The sequence below is a fragment of the Arachis duranensis genome, chromosome 7 (genome assembly GCF_000817695.3).
Source record: "Arachis duranensis cultivar V14167 chromosome 7, aradu.V14167.gnm2.J7QH, whole genome shotgun sequence".
Lineage (NCBI taxonomy): Eukaryota > Viridiplantae > Streptophyta > Magnoliopsida > Fabales > Fabaceae > Arachis > Arachis duranensis.
In genome coordinates, this window is record NC_029778.3 from 35502127 (window position 1) to 35522088 (window position 19962).

The 19962-nt window shown below is 36.0% G+C and overlaps 1 protein-coding gene and 1 pseudogene across 1 annotated transcript; one reads left to right on the plus strand and one right to left on the minus strand.

Annotated features, from left to right (window-relative positions):
- Positions 1 to 804: 804 nt before the first annotated feature.
- Positions 805 to 1272, minus strand: LOC107458702 (60S acidic ribosomal protein P3-like). Its single transcript, XM_021126891.2, has 2 exons — positions 1268 to 1272; positions 805 to 1180 (listed from the first exon to the last, which is right to left on the minus strand). Exons 1-2 carry the CDS (start codon positions 1270 to 1272, stop codon positions 805 to 807), a joined length of 381 nt encoding a protein of 126 aa, XP_020982550.2.
- A 12450-nt stretch (positions 1273 to 13722) lies between these two features.
- Positions 13723 to 18962, plus strand: LOC107458703 (nardilysin-like; annotated as a pseudogene).
- Positions 18963 to 19962: the final 1000 nt, after the last annotated feature.

Consider the following 19962-nt stretch of genomic DNA (forward strand, 5'->3'; position numbering starts at 1 on the left):
ATTTCTGATCATGGCCAAATAAACCCGGGTCGAGTAAAACCCGCCCGATTTACAATTGGAAAGAAACCCCAACGCAATCTTTTTCCTCGCAATGTCGTGCCATCTTCCTCATCAGCCACGCCGTCCCCTCCCTCGGTCTAGTATCAGTTGTCACCTCTGGTCTCCACCGAAAATTGCATTGATATCGCGCCTTCTAACCCGTTGCTTTGCTCTTTGGCTTCCGAGGATTGTCGTTGCTGCTTGCTAGTTGCCCACTATGCTTGTGTTTTTCAATCACAAAGGCTTCACCTTTATTAACCACACACCATACAACCAAATTCTCTGTTTTTTGGTGCACTTAATGAAATAACAAAATTGTGAGTTGATGCCAAAAGTTTTCCCTACTTCTTTGGAAACTGCTTTCCCATGGTGTTCCTACTGTAAGATTTGACAAAAACTCACTTTCGCCATTAACGACATTGGCCATTGCTGGTGGAACATCTGGTAAGGCCTGTAAGGAGTGTAATAAAAATTTTAGGATGGTAGTAAGCAGCATCTATAGAGATCAATTTATAATTGCAAGAACCAGAAATATCTGCTGCAATGGAAAATCATGATTTCTAGGAAGTTTGTGAATTGACATGTTTAGCTTTGACATATGGTAAATAAATATTAGAATATATTAGGATCACAGCAAAAATATTTGACCGAAGAGTATCAAAATCTGTTGCAAGCCAATACACAAAAAATGGTACTACGATAACACAATTAATAGCATTGAAGATTAAAGACCTTTTTGTGAGCTAAAGATAAAACGAGAATTCTTTAATCAAAGAGTAACATTCCAAAATCTTCATCTTCTTCTTCCGCGACCTTCTCTTCTTTCTTCTCGGCACCAGGGGCAGCACTCTCTGCGACAGCACCACCAGCATGAGCAGCAGCAACAGTACCACCTCCAACGAAGACTGCACCACCCACAACCACCTGGAAGACAGCAGAGGAGGGAGAAACGAAAGAGAAAGAGGACTGAACGGCGCCGGAGGAATCAGCGGCACGAACGGCATTGACAAGCTTGCGTTGAAGGTCATAGGTGGAGGAGGCGGAGTTCTCGATGTATCCGGAGTGCTGCTTCGCAGTCCACTCGGTGCCGGATTTGCGAAGAACGAATGTGAATACTCCCAATGCTGATGACGGATGGCTTCTGTGTGTGTTTCTAACAATAACAAAGTATATTTTCTCCAAATTTACCCCACATGTTACTTTTTAATTTTTATATTTGTGAACCGACCCCATATTTTTTATTAATTTCTTTTTTTATCTGGTCTATAAGGTCCAAAAAATACTTTCCTAAAAAACTCCAATTTTCTAATATACAAAAACAAATATATAATGTATCAAAAAAATAATATAAAGATATTCGTTTAATTAACTTATTAGCTTGGACGAATCGAACATTACAAGAAAAAAAGCATTTCTTGACGCAAATCGATGGCTATCTCTTCCATAGATTTTGACGGCTTGCTGTCGATATTAAAAAAAAACAAAATTTAAAAATAAAATAATAAAATCAACTGCCTGATCGTCGATTTTTTTATGCTACATTAAACCCTTTTTAAATTATCGTCATATTGTCGACGAATCAGGGAGCGAAAATACTTTTATTTTAAAATCGACGACCATGACATTTATTTTTATATTTAAAATATCGACAACAAATTCATCGATAAATTTAAACAATCTAAATTGCTTTCCAAAATCAAATTAATAGTGTGAATTTAATGTATAAAATGGATGCAAAAGGCATTGCTTTTTTCCAAATTAAAATCGAAAACTCTACAGTCAATTTTTATTGCTAAAAACATTAAACGCCCACTTCCCGCCTCAAGTTTAGAAACACGATTTTGGGTCAAAGGGAGCAACACACAGTGACCAACCAATTCAAACATTAGTAGTCGGTGAGGTGAAAAAACAGCAAATGAGTGACAAAAGGGAAAGAAGAATGGCATAGAGAAAAAAATACAAAAACTACGGTGATTTCACCGCAAAGAAAACAACCTATCCTCTTTAAGGAGGATACCATGGCTCTGATACCATGATAGAAATAAGAGACTAAACTGGAGAAAGGAATTGTGTATTGTTGAGTATAATCAAGTTGTCTACTCAAATTCTCTGAAATGATGCAATATAAAGGGTATTTATAGGTACTAAGAGAATCGTAATAATAAGGACGTAATCTCCTAACAAGAGACTAAACTGAAGAAAGGATTTGTGTATTATTGAGTATATTCAAGTTGTCTACTCAAGTTGTATGGAATGATACAATATAGAAGGGTATTTATATAAGAGAATCTTAATAATAAAAACGTAATATTCTATAATAAATATTCAGATATACTAAATAATACTAATTGATCCTAATTGGTCCTAATTATATTCTAACATCCCCCCTCAAACTCAAGTGACAACTTGAGTTTGAAACTTATTTAAAACAACGAAAGAAAGAGAAAAATTAAAACTGTATAAATTGATAAAACAGGTGCAAACAAAACTGCCGGAAGAAAATGCAGACGGAACTGCCACAAGGAAACACAGACGAAACTGCCACGAGAGAAGGCAGACGGAACTGCCACGAGAAAATACTAACGGAATTGCCACGAGAGAACGCAGACGGAACTACCACGAGAGAACGCAGATAGAACGGTCACGAGAGAATGCAAACGGAACTGCCACGAGAGAACGCAGATACCGTCACATTCTTGACTCTGTCCATGCAATGCTCCTTTCTTCTTCGTGTCCTGAGCGTACTTAGGGTGAAGCTGTTCTTACTGCTGTTCATGTTATCAATAGACTCCCTTCTTCTGTTCTTGGTAATGTTACTCCCTTTGAGCGTCTTTATCATACCTTTCCAAATTATAGTTCTCTTCGAGTTTTCAGTTGTGTATATTTTGTTCTTCTTCAGCCTCATGAACATAGTAAACTTGAACCTCGGGCTCGTATGTGTTGTTTTCTTGGTTATGGCACTGAACACAAGGGTTATCATTGTTGGGATCCTCTCTCTAAATGTGTTCGTATATCTCGTCATGTTGTCTTCTGGGAGCACCACATGTTTTCTCGATTCTCATCTTTTTAGTCCATTCCTACTACTCAGTCACCTTTGTTTACTAACCCCAGTGTTGATCATTTTCCTAGTGATGATTCTACAAATTCTATCTCGAGGGACCCTCCACAGCCTCCTATTCTTCCGCCTTCTCCATCTCCCGATGATTCCAGACCGGACGATGATCCTGCTCCTACCGTCATGCCTCCTCCTCCCGTTCGTTCTTCTAGGGTAAGGAATCCACCTCCTCATCTTCTTGATTACCACTGCTTTTCTACTATTCTTCATCAATATGAACCTAAGACATTCAGAGAGGCCTCCTCAAACCCAAATTGGCAACAAGTAATGCAAGAAGAAATACAGGCACTTGAAAAAGCACACACTTGGGATCTAGTTGATCCTCCTTTTGATCAAGAAGTTGTGGACAGTAGATGGGTATACAAGATCAAGAATCGCTCTGATGGCTCTATTGACCGTTATAAGGCTCGCTTGGTTGCTCAAGGTTGTACGCAAGAATATGGTATTGATTATGAAGAGACTTTTGCCCCTGTCGCTCGTCTTACGTCTGTTAGAGCTCTTCTTGCCATTGCCGCGGTTAAAAAATGGTCTCTCAGTCAGATGGATGTGAAGAATGCATTTCTTAATGGGGATTTGAAAAAGAGAGTCTATATGAAACCACCTCCGAGATATCCTTGTCCTTCTAATAAGGTTTGTCTCCTGCGCAAGGCACTTTATGGACTTAAGCAAGCTCCTCGTGAATGGTTTGACAAGTTTAGGACTACCATATGCAGTCTTGGTTTTACTTCTAGCCCTCATGAGAATGCCCTCTTTATTCGTAAAAGCGAACGTGGAGTTGTTCTTCTACTTTTGTATGTTGATGACATGATCATTACTGGGGATGATGTTGATGGTATATCTGATCTCAAGGCCTCACTTCATCGTACCTTTGAGATGAAAGATCTTGGTTCTCTCAGCTATTTTCTTGGTCTCGAGGTCATCTCCACCGATGATGGCATCTATCTCTCTCAGGCTAAGTATGCTTCAGATCTTCTTGCTCGCGCTGGAATTACAGATAGTCGCACTGAGTCTACTCCTCTTGAGCCTAATGTTCGATTTACCCCTATGGATGGCACTGTTTTGGATAATCCGACTCTCTATCGATAGTTAGTTGGCGGTCTCGTCTACTTGACTGTCACCCGACCAGACATTGCCTATCCGGTTCATGTACTTAGCCAATTCTTGTCAGCTCCTCGTATTACTCACTATGCGGCAGTTCTTCGCATTCTTCGCTACATCAAAGGCACTCTATTTCATGGCCTTTATTTTTCTGCCCATTCCTCTTGTCTCTTCAGGCTTACTCCAATGGTGATTGGGCTGGTGATCCCACTGATCGTCGTTCTACTACTGGTTATGTTTGTTTCTTGGCGACACTCTCATTTCTTGGCGTGCTAAGTAGCAAACGTTCACTGCTTGCTCAAGCACAGAAGCTGAGTACCGTGCCCTCGCTGACACCACTGCTAAAGTTATCTCGGTTTGTTGGCTTCTCGAAGATTTGGGTGCTCCTCAGTCGTCCCCTACTAATGTTTTTTGTGATAACCGAAGTGCTATTCAGATTGCCTATAATGATGTGTTTCATGAACGCACCAAACACATTGAGATTGATTGTCACTTTGTTCAGCAACGTATCCTTATTGATGCTGTTCGTCTCATTGCTGTTGGAACACTAAATCAGACTGTTGATATCTTCACGAAAGCTCATCACCCGACTCGTTTCCGGACTTTGTTATCCAAACTCAAGTTGGTATCCTTAGCTCCCACTTGAGTTTGAGGAGGGATTTTAGAGAATCATTAGAATCAATTTAGATCAATTAGTATCGTCTAGTATATCTGTCTATTAATTGTAGGATTCTATGCCTTTATTGCTCTGATTCATTTACCACCTATAAATACTCCTTATATATTGTATCTTTCCACACAACTCAATAATATACTTTTCAGATTACTCTCTTAGTCTCTTGTTTCTAACAGCAGTTCCAATTAAGGGTCCAGCTTCCAGATTGAAGAAAATTTGAATACCTTTTACTGTTGTATCTTGGTTCTTGAGTATAGTTCTTTTCTTTTTTTTTTTTTGTCTTGCTGTGCAGTGAATGTAGCAATGCTAGTTGTTCCAATAGTCAGTTCAGTGGTTGCTCTGGTGGTTGGAATTGTTATTGGGATTTATATCTAAAAACACAGATACATTCAAAAGAAAAGAAGAGGTAAGTGACTTATTAGTACCTTACTGTACTTACTTAAGAGACAATTATGTTTAAGAATATTTACTCATCTCGATCATCATTCTGGCTTCAAGGTTCATATGATGCACGTTTTGCATTTTCATAGGCTTGTATAGATATATAAATATATAATATAATATAAAGTCTTTGTATACTTCGCTGGAAGTTGTATTTTAGTGGCATATTTGTTTGATGGGTTATTGTAGTTGAAATTTCTATTTTGCCTCATTTAAGAGAGATCGTTTTTACTTATTATTAGTTGTCCATGCATCATGGTCCCCTTTTGAAACACATACAATACGTCGTCAGAATGTATTAACAAATATTTGTCTTCGAGTACTGTGTATTCTTTATGTGTTTAATTAATATAATGATCATAATATAAGCTCATTCATATGTCGTAATTAATCCTTGTTAAGGAATTATGAAAGTCCCATTTAAATATGGGTTATATGGCATCCCCTCCTAATTCTTGATTATTAACTACAATAATAAACAAGTAAAAAGTATTTTAAGGCAAAAAGAAATGAGTATAGCATAAGTAGATACCAAGGGAAACTCATGTATTATAGTTATCTATAATTTATGGAGTTTGGATCCTTGGAAGGTCCTCTTCCATCAAAGCTCTTCAGCATTCCTCAAATTCAGCAAGTGTAAGTTCCTAAGATAAGATCCTTGTTTTGAACCTACCCTTATTATGTTATATAAAAATTGATGTTATTTGCATTGCAGGAAACTGAGGAACAATGCATTGAACAATACATTAGACTTAGGTGGCAACATTTGTCCATTGCAGCTTGTTGATCTTCAAGACAACCAGATTTCCTCAGTAATACTCCGTTCGCAATACAAAAATACATTGATGCAATTATCTGGTTAGAAAACATTTGCATGGTTTAGGAAGTTGATTAACAATTATAAATATTTAATCTCTTCTTGAATTTCAGTCTTATAGGAAATCCAGTGTGCAGTGTTCTCTCAAACACAAACTTCTTGAATGAGTATTTATTGGTTTGTTTAAAAAAGAGTCAGCTATTTTTTAATTTTAACTCGCCACTCATAATAAATTTACTCAAATTCTAGGGTTCGTCCATTTGACAACTCTACTTCTTTCCCTTCAATTTCTGAGTTCCATACGTTAATTTTTAATTTTTGTCACCCTTTTACACGGTAATAATTCATTTCTCACTTCATTTCCTTATCTCATTTGAATAGCAAAGCCACTATACTAAACTAATTCACTCTCTTTTATTGTAACGGCGTATAAGCCATATAATTGTAATTCAGTTTGTTTTTTGTTTGTTTATATATATATATATAGTCATTGTAAGTTGCAACCTGCAACCAATATAACCTTCTTGGAAAGATGGATAAAATTCTTGCATGGAACGATTAAATATTATTGGTCAACATAGAGATTATTGATCTTTGAATCGTTTATGTAAGATCCATACACTTTATTTCATATATAAGGCTAACATTATTTGTTGTATTACATGGATAATGCATGCATAGAACGATTAATAATCTTCCAAAACTTTCTTATATTTCATCCTTTGCTGCTCTATTGCAATCTTACTGTACCCTGTTCACAATAATATCGAAATATATAGTATATATGAGTATCCAATATTCCATGTCTCAAAAATACTTTTTCTTTAAACATTATTTGCTTTCAATGTATGATATATCAGCTAATATCATTATCAGAAATTTCATTGAGACATCCTTATTATGGCCATGCTGATGCCTCATTCATATTTATGGTTGCTATCATCATAATGACTACGATGGTTATGTAACTTTAGCAATACTTAAAAAGTGTTACTAAAACTGAAATAATATTTTTAATATTCAAAAACATTTTAATTTAAAAAATAAAAATAAAACTCAATTGCTAAAATATTAAAGAATATCACCTAAAATTTAGCAACACTTTTAAGTGTTGTTAAAGTTGTCTAGACATCATAGCCACCATAATAATAGTCATTCGAAATAGGTGCGGGATTCTCGAATTATTAAATTTATTTAAATATCTTTAATAATTTATTTTTAATGTAGATTTTTTAAAATCGTCTCTAAAGCTTAAAACCAATGTTTAAAATCGTCCTTTTTACTTAAATTTTAAAATTTTAGACTAAATTATTTATAACAAAAAAATATAAAATAAAAAAAAATAAAAAAGAGTAATTCCCCCAAATAGGTCCCCAAGGAATTGGCCGTACGACAGATTTGTCCCCCAAGAAAATTAACTAAGTCCTCAGTCCCCAAAATTATTAAATATATGCCATATACGTCCCTGCTCCAGGTTTAGCCGGTTAACTGAACACTCTCTCTCCTACGTAGAGGTGATGAGTGTGACGTGTCAGGTTAAAGGCTTCCAGGACACGTTGGTCCCTGTACACGTGACCAAAACGACCAAGCTTTATGAAATGAATGTGTTAAAACGCAGCGTTTGAATATGGACAAGACATCGCTGTTTTAAAGGGGATGAACATGAAATTAGGTCTTCACTTTTTACCCCCTGTGCCTCCAACCCATGTATGTTAGTATGTGAGAGAGAGTTTTTGGCTTCGAAGAAGATGATGACGAGTAGAGGCAGCATGTCAGTTGCAAGTCGGAGACGCGGTCGGAGAACTATGGATGATGTCTTCAATGTTGACAGCGGTTCGACTGGCGTCCAAAGGGGGCGAATTAGAAGAGGAGAACATCCTAAGTGTAAGTACAGGACATATGCCATAATATCCAGGTCTCGCACAGCAGAAAACCTGAATAGGCTGTTCTTTGGCTGTCCTCACTTTAAGGTACTTTAGAGTGGTGGATTTTTGTGGTGCTGTAGTTTTGATAATTGGGGACTAAGACTAATGTGATGATTTATGTTCTGTTATTCTAATTGCAGGAAAAGCAAGGATATTGTGATTTTTTTGTATGGTTTGATGAGATCTTTGGGTATTTGGTGGATGATATAGTTGAAAGGCGTAGATTGGCCTCTGTGGAGACATGCATGGGTGCAGAATTTGGTGCAGGTTTAGATTATTGCTAGGAGGAGAGAGTGAAACAATTGGAGGAGATATTAATAAAGAGGAATGAAGATAGTTCGAAACTCAAGAAGGACAGTGTTCTAAGCTTGTTTAGTAGTGTAATAATAGGTGCACTTGTAGTTGTGATTATGTTTTGTATTTATGTGGTGGTTATTTAAGCAATTGGCATTGTATCTTTGTTGAAAAAATATTGTATTTGAATGGCTCATTTTAGTTAAATGAATATTAGAAGTTGATAATGATGCTAACTTGAAGCTAATTATTGTCTGCTTTGAACGTCTACTAGGCTGCTGAGGCTGAGTTTGTCTTCTCTGATTGAATTGTAAAAAATTATGAGTATTCTAAAATAAGATATTAGTAAGTAATGTTTAGGAATTAATAGTGAAACATATTATGAAGCATACTTACAGTTGCAGCATTCACATTCATTCCTATGTCTGGTACAGTATGATTTGTTGGTACCCCAGGCTGGGTAACCTCATAAGTAAGCAAATTTATTAAGACAATTAAACCCTTGACGATGTATTTTATAAGTCAAATAGGTCCTTTAGAAATGCTACTATAAGTCAAGCAGGTCCCTAATTACTAATTTATATGTCAAGTTGGTGTCTATAACACAACAACTAATTCATGTCAAAAACCTAAATCCTAAGCATGTTATCACACATATCAAGCTACACAATGTAACACATTTAGCAGAAGAATGTAAGTATCATTCATGTATACCTCAGCTACTGGTGCCGATTGAGAAAGTTGAACCTCTTCTTGTGTTGCAGTTGAGTTTTTCTTGGATTTTCCTTTGACCTTTCCTTTAGGATTAGTTCCAGCCTTAGGAGCTTCCTTGCAGGTCTTAGCATTGTGGCCAGTCTCTCCACATTTTCCGCATGTGACTCGGAAGGTCTTTTTTGCCTTATTACCCTCTGTTCCGTCTTCTACTGGATCTCGTCTCCTTCTCTTTACTGGACGCCCTATTGGCCTCTTAATCTTGGGAGGGATTGAGCTTATTTCTCCAGACTTCTCCCAATACTCTTTACTGTTGACGGGGCTAATGGAATGACCATATGTTGCTCTGAAGGCATCCATCTTCAGCCACTTGTGCACATATGTGTCTGCTCTGTCTCCCCTCTTAGCAATAGCAGCCATGGCATGCACACATGAAATTCCTATAAGTGATTGTAAACAACAATTAGATATACAGTTTGTAAGAATATTAACTAAAAATGCATAAGTTGGAGTGTTATACCTATAAGTTTCCACATGTTACATGTACATGTGCTATTACCTAAGTGCACCCCCAGCTTCTTATTGTGCATTTGCACCTCAAATACCTGTCTAGCATTGTGGCCAGTCCATTGAGAAGTCCAGTGCTTGGTGTCCTTCATAATGGCTTCCATCCTTTTTTGTTGTACAGGAGCAACTATACTAGTGTACATGCTTAGGGCCTTTTTGTGTTGTGCCATCCTTCGCATAATGTAACATTTGAGCTCCTCTAGCATTGTGAGTATAGGTTTTCCCCTATAGTATACTATTTTGGCATTCCACACCTCTGTCATGTTATTGGTGATATTGTCCAGTTTAGGGTAGTGGCTGAATTTTGACTTAGTCCAGCATCCTGGATCCAATTTTGCAAGGTAAGCCCACGCGTCCTCATTCATTCTCTTCAGCCTTTGCATATTATCATTAAACTCTGCAACGGTTGAACTTTTGGCACAAGCCCGGACCACATTCTTAAGTTGTGTATCCTTGTATTTGTTTGTGAAATTCTTCCAAATGTGCCTAACGCAGTTTTCTGTGATGGGCGTTAGGCATAACCTCCTTCAGTGTTGGCAGAAGACCCTGCATTACAGTTCCAACAGACCAGAAAATAATATGCATTAAAATGCTTGTTATGATAACAAAAAACATAGCTAACAGTCATTAAACCATGAAGAATACAATGCATAGTTAGTTAACATAACGAACACTAAGACATATTCAAGGATACCTTCTGTTGATCGCTGATGAAGTTCCAACCATCGGCAGTGCATTGTCCAAGATCATCTTGTAACAACTGTAGAAACCATTTCCAATTTGCCTTCGTCTCACTCTCAACTACTGCATACGCAATGACATAAAAATGATTGTTCGCGTCTTGTCCTACAGCTGACAATAATTGTCCCCCATAAAAACCCTTCAGAAAGCATCCATCTAAACCTATCAAGGGGCGACATCTAGCCTTGAACCCCCTTTTACAGGCGTTTAAGAAAATATACAATTTATCAAATAATGGAGGAGATTGAGATATAGGCTCCACTGCCAACAGTGCAGATGAACCTTCATTGCTCCTATATAAACCAGAATTACACCAGAATTCACTAAGATCACTAACAATATTCTAATGTATTTCATATCACAGCAAGTTATTTTTGTCAAACAAGAATTAACATAAAATGTAAAAAAATATTATTCTTTATCAATTCACTAACAATATTCTAATGTTAGTCTTTGAAATAAAATAACCTCATACCGGTGTATCTCGTTCAAATAGTCACGCAGCTTGCCATATTGTGCCTTCTCGTTACCAACATACTTTTTCCTGGCCATCCGAAGTCCTCTGTACAGCATTTTATCACTGAGTATCACATTGTAATCAACCTTCATGTGATCCCATGCCTCTGCATATGTCAACCGTGGCTGACTCAACAATCTCTTTTCTAGCTTCCTTGCTACCCAATGTTGATCTGCCATATTGCTGCCAAACTCTCTTCCACAGGTGTGAGTTAGATTGTAGGTCTTTATTTGGTATCCACCTGATCGTGAGTTTTTTGCACAGTATATAAGTCAGGGACAGTCATGCTTCTCTGTTTCACCATTTTTCTCACCTTCATTTCCACATTTTGCATTTTTTGCTGCATTAGCTTGTGCTTCTACCTCATTGGTAGTATGTCCCTCATTGTTTTTCTCACCTTCAGGAAGAGCCTCATTCGTTTCCACCACCCCTTTAGCTTTCTCGCTTTCATTAGCTTCTTTAGTAGCCTATAACTTTGCCTTTTCCTTATCTGCTTTTCTTGCCTTTGCCTTGGCTTTTTGCACTTCTTTTCCAGGCATGAAGCCTCTATGTATACAAGCAACTCTAACCCTTCTCTTATCATTCTTCATGTAAAATATTCTTCTACCCTCTGATATGGTAAAGTCCTTTAGAGCCTGCTTAAATTGTTCAAGTGACTCAAACTCTATGTTCAGCTGAAATTGGACCTCCCCAAATTCTGCACTCAGATTAAATTGAGGCCAATCAAACCCATTTCCTCCATCATCACTTGAGTCTGTCGGGGTCAAAAATTGTTCAGAATCATACTCAAATTCAATGTCTGACTCAGGTAACAACTCCACACCAAGTTCTTCATCAAATGTAGCAGGTTTTTTGGACTTCGATGGCCCCTCATTGGCACTAGCAGGTGTAGTTTTGTTTTTGTTGCCACTAGAAGGCCCATTAACTACTTTATCTTTTTCAACAGGCCCATAATCACTCTTACTGGGCCTGCCAGGCCCACCATGACTCTTTCTCTGAACAGATGCTCCAGCTACCTCTTCTCTTCCAATGGCTGCCCGTTTTGGCTTGCCATTGCCCTTGCCAACTGGCCCATTAACAGGCTTACTAACTTTGGATTTCTTCTTCCCATTATTCTTTCCTTTCTTACCAGCTCCAACTAACTCTTCCTCTGAACTTGAATCTGAAAAACCATATCCTGAAGGTGGGGGCTTGTATAATGCATCTTCTGTTGACTCATACCCATCATCACTATCTGAACTCTCAACATCTGCATCATTGTCAACACCATCATCCTCAACACTAGCCTCTTGCACTTCCACTTCCTCAACACTAACACCATCATCATCAATGAACTCTGTATCTTCTATGATTGGATGGTCAAAGTAGATGTAGAATTCATCAGTGTCCTCATTTAGCATTTTATTCTTTTGAAGATCTCTGATCTCTTCTCCATGAACTGGGTGAAGACCAGACTTCAGGTCAGTAGCAGTCGGATCATACCAAAATATTGCCTTATAGTCATGGTAACCCAAGTCCAAAAAAAGTTTCTTCAGGTCAAAGAAACATATCAGATCAATGTCCATTGGGGGAAACTTCTTGACTTCTCCATTGATGTACACAAGTACTCCCGTGTTGTCTCTCACAAAGCTTCCACCGTGGTGAAATACGGGCATCACGTCTTCACTCATCTAATCTAACAAAATAAAAATCTATCACAACTTAAACAAGCAACGAAGCCATTACAAGAGCATTAAAACAGAATTCAATTTTTTAACACCTACATCGGTAATGTTACTATGAAACGTCACAGAATAAATCAATTTAGAACTCTGACTTAACCAACACTAGCAAAATAATATCTTTAATCTACCCTACACATGACATGCATGTTCATCATACATGAATCTTCGCCTCTGAATTAATTCAAAAAATAAATTAAAAGACTTACCTCCAACAATGGCGATATGCACGACAGTCCATCGCCACCACACAGTCGCCGTCAGCCTCGTCAAACGACTGTTACAGACTACACTCAATGTTAACGGAGTTGAGGAAGATGAAGAGTTGCCTTGTAAAATTTGGATAAGGGTTTGGGGTTTCAGGTCATTTAACAGAGCCAAGGGAGAAGGACATGCATTTTTATCCTAGGACCCTATTCAAACGCTGCGTTTTAACACATTCATTTCATAAAGTTTGGGGATTAATCTGTCAAACTTAAAACGACGTCGTTTTGATAAGGCTTTAAACGACGTCGTTTTGGCCACGTGTACAAGAACCAACGTGTCCTAGAAGCCTTTAACCTGACACGTCATACTTATCACCTCCACATATTTAATAATTTTGGGGACTGGGAACTTAGTTAATTTTTTTGGGGGACAAATCAGTCGTACGACCAATTCCTTGGGGACCTATTTGGGGTATTACTCAATAAAAAAAAAAAGAGAATATTTCTGCACCTGTAAAAGTGGGACTAACAAAGTGCATCAAAAGTACAAAGTTCTCTACTCTACTCTCTACATATCAAAGAGATTACCTCTCTAAACAAAACACCTAAATTCTATGCCACAATACTTCCTATAGACGGACATAAGAATTAATTATCCCTCCTCGATGTTTGTTAAAATACAAGACCAGAGACATAAAATCTAGTGATATTTATTCTACATATTGATTATTTTATTCATTTCATTTTTCTCGGTAAAATATTTTCTGGTGATTTGGGTTATATTTTTATTATCAATATTTGTTGTTTTTATTGCACTTAAACATAGCTAAATGAATCTAATGATTCAATTTTGATAATATTAAGAGGCCCTTGGAATTTCCAATCCTCTTGATAAGTATGCTAAGACTTCTTTTCAAACTTATATTTTGGTCTTTCTTCTCTTATCAGATTTTCTCAGTTCTTTATCTCGCCTCTTGTAAAAATGGAGGCCATGGAGCGAGAAGTACAGGCAGTAGATTCAGGTATGTCTCATCATAGTCGAATAATGCAGATTTCCACTTTAATTATGATTTTAGAAAGCGCTCAGATCTCCTTATCTGCAGTTTGCTGATAATGTTTTTGGTATACCATAATGGTATACAAAACTGAGCATAGAATTTAACCAGGCTTTGCAAAGCGAAGCTTGCCGTCTTCAACAACTTCAACGCCATACTTCTGCTATTGGTCATCCTTTAAACAGATTCTTTTGGGGTATGCCATAAAAGTGTTGCTATTACATGGTCAATTAGATATCTAGATTTCTCTGTATAATTAAATTACTATTTCATTCTTTTCCATGTACATGAAGGGAATAAGAAGAGCTTGGTTGATGCTATGGAGAAGGGTGTTAATTTGCGGAAGCAAATATTCAAACTATACAAAGATTATTACCATGGTGGATTAATGAAGCTTGTTGTTATTGGTGGAGGTGAATTCCTACTTACCTACACCATTATTCAATTTAAAGTTTTACAATTTTATTTTAGTCATGTTTTTCTTCCAGCAATAATAAGGTGCTTAGTTTTTTTTTTTTTTCCCATTCCCAATATGCCAACCAGGGTATGCAGGTTTGCAGCCACTTATACATTTATTAATAGTTGAGAAATAATTATACTAGTCTCAAGATTAGGTTCATCATAGATTTATCTTCTACAAAAATGAGATTTATTTGTTTTAACAGCTCACGCCAGGATTAGGATTGAGACCAATATAAACTGGTATGTTTATACTTTATAGTGATGTGCTTTATGTATAAATGTGTAGACCCTCTTGATGTGCTTGAGAGTTGGGTTGCGGAATTATTTGGAGCTATCAGAAAGGGTCCTCACTGTCTCTGGTGTTGAAAAGGTGATCATAATCTCTTCACTTGTATGGCCTTTCAGATAGAAGAGAGTAAGAGCAAGTAGTGTGTTTAGTGGGACCTCAAACATAAGATTTTTATTTCAATTTCAGCTTTCTTATTATTATTATTATATTGGATTAAAATTTTTCAGTCAATAGACAAGTGTGAAAACAGTATTGACTAGTTGATGGGTAAATTAACTTGTGTGATCATTCAGATCAGCTTATGCTTTCCAATTTCTACAAATTACTTCTCTTCAATATGGCTTAACTTTGATTTCACTTCCCAGATCTTTGATATCATTGGCTTTGTCTATCAATACCTGAAGTTATTGCATCAAATTCCTCCACAAGAATGGATATTCAGAGAACTTCAAAGCATCGGGAAAATGGATTTTAGATTTGCAGAAGAGCAACGGCAAGATGATTATGCTGCTGAACTCTCAGGTTTCTAATTTATCTGCTTGGAGTTGTTTTCTTAAGTTATTTGTTAATCAATAGGATATGGAGAACATGCAACATATGATAGAGATTAAAAAAAAAATTGTTGTCAGTTTGTGTTTATAGCAAAAACTGAACATTTATTTATTATGCTTTCAACCCAATTGCAATATATTTTGAAATTTTAGATACTTCCTATGCAGATTTGTTATATCTTTCTGGCTTATTTGAATTATTTTCTTGTGCAGAAAATTTACTCTTTTATCCGCCAGAGCATGTCATGTATGGTGACTATGTCTACCAGACTTGGGATGAGCAATTGATAAAGCAACTTCTTGGTTTCTTCATTCCAGAAAACATGAGAGTAGAGGTTGTTTCGAAGTTGTTCCTTAAGTCGGAACATGAGTTATCTTTTCACCTTTGGCTAGTTGGCACTTTTATTTATTTCTTTCACTGTTAATCTGTTATGTTGAACCATTGGGAATTGATAACTAAACTCAATTGTTAACAAAATATATCTGGAAGTTATATTTCCATCATGATGATTGAACAACTTGATGGTGCTACTTTTCAGGTGTCCAATGTGAACCTTAGTTTGGTTCACGTTATGTTGAAGAAGACGTTGCTCAAGATTTAATGGAGTTATGGAGAAATCCTCCAGAAATTGAGGCCTCGCTACATCTTCCATCAAAAAATGAGTTCATTCCAAGTGATTTTTCTGTACGTTCTGTTGACATATTTTCGGATTAACTTGAAGGGTGGATATGCTAATGCCCAGAGTTGTGTATTGTTTGAATTGTTCATTCTCCTCCTTAAAGATGAGTTGAATGAATCATATATCTGGTAAATCGTCTGTCTTGCTTGACACTAAAAGTAGAGTCATTCGTCTATATTATATATCCTCCATTAAAAGATGTTGCTCAGTTAGAAATTTTTTGTTGTTTCTGTTATTTATTTACTTCTCTCTTGTTTGGAGGATTTCCTGTCCTTCATACGTTTTGTTTCTGAACAGATTCACTAGGTAATTCTATTTACTACATAGCTTCATACCTTAAGCTTGTAAACTGATTAATTGAGAAAGGTATCTTTTAGAGAGAGGGGCTTCCACTCTTAACTGACTATTCAAACTCCCAACTAATTACTTTTTTTTTTCATTCCAGCTTTCCAAAATATCATCTGCTAGTTTATATGTACAAAATTTTGTATCATAAGATCTGGCTTGAGTTAAAATTAAATCATCTTAGGCAATCTAAGAAACCGTTGGTGAATGTAGTACCTTAAATCTTATTTTTAAAGGACTTCATACAACATGTGTCTATCTGTGCAAGCTAGTATTGCAATGTTAGAAACTTCTGTCTCCTATGTTGGCGACAAACTGGAACTGAAGGTCTATGGTTTCAATGAGAAGCTTCCCATTCTCTTATCTAAAGTTTTATCAGTAGCTAGATCCTTTATTCCTACTGGCGATCGATTTGAGGTACATCACATATTTCCTTTTATCTCTTATCAAAATGTCTATGTTATCCTTTTTGCCCGGTTCCATAGTTCTGTTTGCTTTGTTGATTGTAATGAACCAATCATTATCGTTCAGGTTATAAAAGAAGACATGAAGAGAACTTTGAAGAATACCAACATGAAGCCTTTAAGTCATTCGTCATATTTGAGATTGCAAGTTTTGTGCCGAGCTTTTATGACATTGAGGAAAAGCTGCATCATCTAAATGATTTGTTTCTTGATGATTTGATTGCATTTATCCCCGAACTTCGCTCCAAGGTAGGCATGAAATATTTAATCTTATATGTTATTGTTTGGACTATTTTGCAGTCTTTTATTGTCAAGTTTTATTTTATTTTCTGTAAAAAAAAAAAGAATAATGTTTTCAAAAAATACATGCATGGGAAGTGTTATATCCTTAAACCCTAAACCCTAAACTTAATATAACTACTTTGTTTGATGCACTTGTTCTGTTTGTGTGTATGAGAATCTGCTGTCTCAGCTTGATAATGCTTACATTTACAAGAAAGTAGCTACTTCTTGGTAGCTTGTTCTTTGTTTTTTAGTTTTTAATTACTTGGTTTTTAAACATAAGTTCCATGATATATTATAGTTCTCTAGTTTATATCAATAAATTGTTTGAAATTTATTCCTTTACATCAACCTTGGACAGCTATACATTGAGGGTCTATGCCATGGAAATATTTCAGAAGAAGTAATTGACATATCAAATATATTTAAGACGAACTTTATAGTAAATCCACTTCCCGTTGAGCTGAGGCACGCTGAGCACGTTATTTGCCTTTCATCCAGTGCCAATCTAGTTAGAGATGTTTGTGTAAAGAACAAGTCAGAAAAGAATTCTGTGGTTGAGGTAATTTCAGTTGGATTATTTTTGTTTGTCACTTTTCATGGATAATTGTTTTTTTGAAATTTCTAACAAACTTCTCCTGTTTCTTAATTTGGTATTCAATATTCATGCAGCTATATTTTCAAATTGAGCAAGATCTTGGGTTGGGATCAATCAAATTGAAAGCTTTAATTGATCTTTTTGAGGAAGTTGTGGATGAGCCGCTTTTCAATCAGCTGAGGTGACTATTGAATGCTATTTTAGTTTCTTGCATTTGAGCGTCTAACATTTGTTAATGAAAATTTGTTTTCACTTTCCATGGCTTTTTATGGGTTGTATTAATTTTTATTTCTTTATTTGTTTATTTATTTGTGTGTATCTGGATACAGGACAAAAGAGCAGCTTGGATATGTTGTTGAATGTAGCCTACGGTTAACGTACAGTGTTTTTGGGTTTTGTTTCTGTGTTCAATCATCTGAGTACGACCCAATTTACGTGCAAGATAGAATCGACAACTTCATAGATGGCGTTGAAGAAATGTTGGTTAGTATTCCTGATTCCTTCTATCTCATTGTTCTGAGATTAATGGCTCCCTCATGAATTGCATTAAATTTGACATGATTTGGGTGCTCAAGAAATTGTAGGCACACCCCACTCTTTTCCAAATTAAAAGACTTGTGTTCTAAGGAATTATATGTTGACTGCAGGATGGGCTTGATGATGATTCCTTTGAGAATTACAAAAGTGGGTTACTGGCAAAACTGCTCGAGAAAGATCATTCGCTTAACTACGAGAGCAATCGATTGTGGAGTCAGATTGTTGATACTTGATAAAAGGTGATTTTACGTTTAGTTATATAATAAGTTTGTGGATGATGAGTAAGGAAGACCAACCTTGAAGAAAATGATAACAAAGGATATTGTTTTTCAGGTATATCTTTGATATATCAAAGAAGGAAGCCGAAGAATTGAAGAACATAATAAGCAAGCAAGATGTTGTTGAGGGGTACCGGACATATTTCAGACAGTCGTCTCCGAAGTGCCAGCGACTTCTCACTCGGTTATGGGGCTGCAACACAAAGTTTGAAGATGATGTTGCACTGCCTGAAACTGTGCAAGCCATAAAATATCCAGCTTCATTTAAAATGTCATCCGAGTTTTATCAAAAATCTTTGTTAAAACCTGAAGATATGCATTTTTGAACTCATGAAGTACCATTCAGATTTGAGAGCCTTTGTTTTTAAAGTGTAAATTACATTTATGTGCGAATTATTATTGATCAATAATATTTTGGAATCGAGGAAAGTCTTCATTCATTGGTAGTTTCTTTTGGCCTTTTGGAGCTTGGTACGCTGTATTATTGTTCTATTTGTTTGTCACATGAAATGATTTATGACAGCATCACAGCATAGTATAATTTTGTGATTTATGTTGCTTTCTCACTGAATATTGGGTATATAATTATGGATTAATAGTGAAAATGGTATCTAAGATCAAAGGCTTTGAATTGATGCTAATGTGTTGTTTTCTAACCTTCAAAATGATCAATCTGACTCAAAGTTCTATTTTTAGATACTAATTAGAGGTGTGAATCTTTTGGAGATCAAATTAATACACTTGTAAATTTTTAAAGATTTTTTATCATTATTCCTTAACTAGTGTGTATATGTATATATATCAAGTATGGCCTAATTATTGATATAAAATACATATAATACGAAGCATTGTTAGCAGAACCGGACCGGACCGGCCGGTTCAACCGGAAAACCGGATTCTATACCAGTTCGGTCCGGTATTTAGACCGCACAAGGAGTTGAACCGGTGTGAACCGGTTAAATCTGGAAAGAACCGGTCAAACTCGGTAAAATCGGTCCGACCGAATCGTTTGGGAGTGAAAATTTTTTAAAATGTTTGAGGTGGGGTTCGAACCCCTACCCTCAAAGGAACTAAAATACTCCACAACCACCAGGCTAACGTGCTTTCTATTAAAATAAATGCAAATTATATTACATATAGATATCTTTTATCAAATAGTTTACTTTTGTTTAATTTATTTTAATTTTAATTATAAACTCACTCATTTATTTTTTTGTAACTATATAATATCTATTAATATTATTTTTTAATAAATATTTGTAGTATATAATAGTATAATAGATATAAACTAATTAATAAATGATTAAAAGTTAAAAAACAATAGTTATTTTAATATAAAAAGATTTAAATTTTAATTTTGAACTTTTGACTATTTTTTATTTTTTATTTACATAGGACCGGGTCAAACGGTTCAACCAGTAACCCACCGGTTAAACCAGTGACCCAATGACCCAGTGACCTGACCGGTTCGATCACCGATTCGTTTCTGACAACTATGATATGAAGTACATAATAAAAATAAGTTAAACAATACATTGGTGAACGAGTTATAT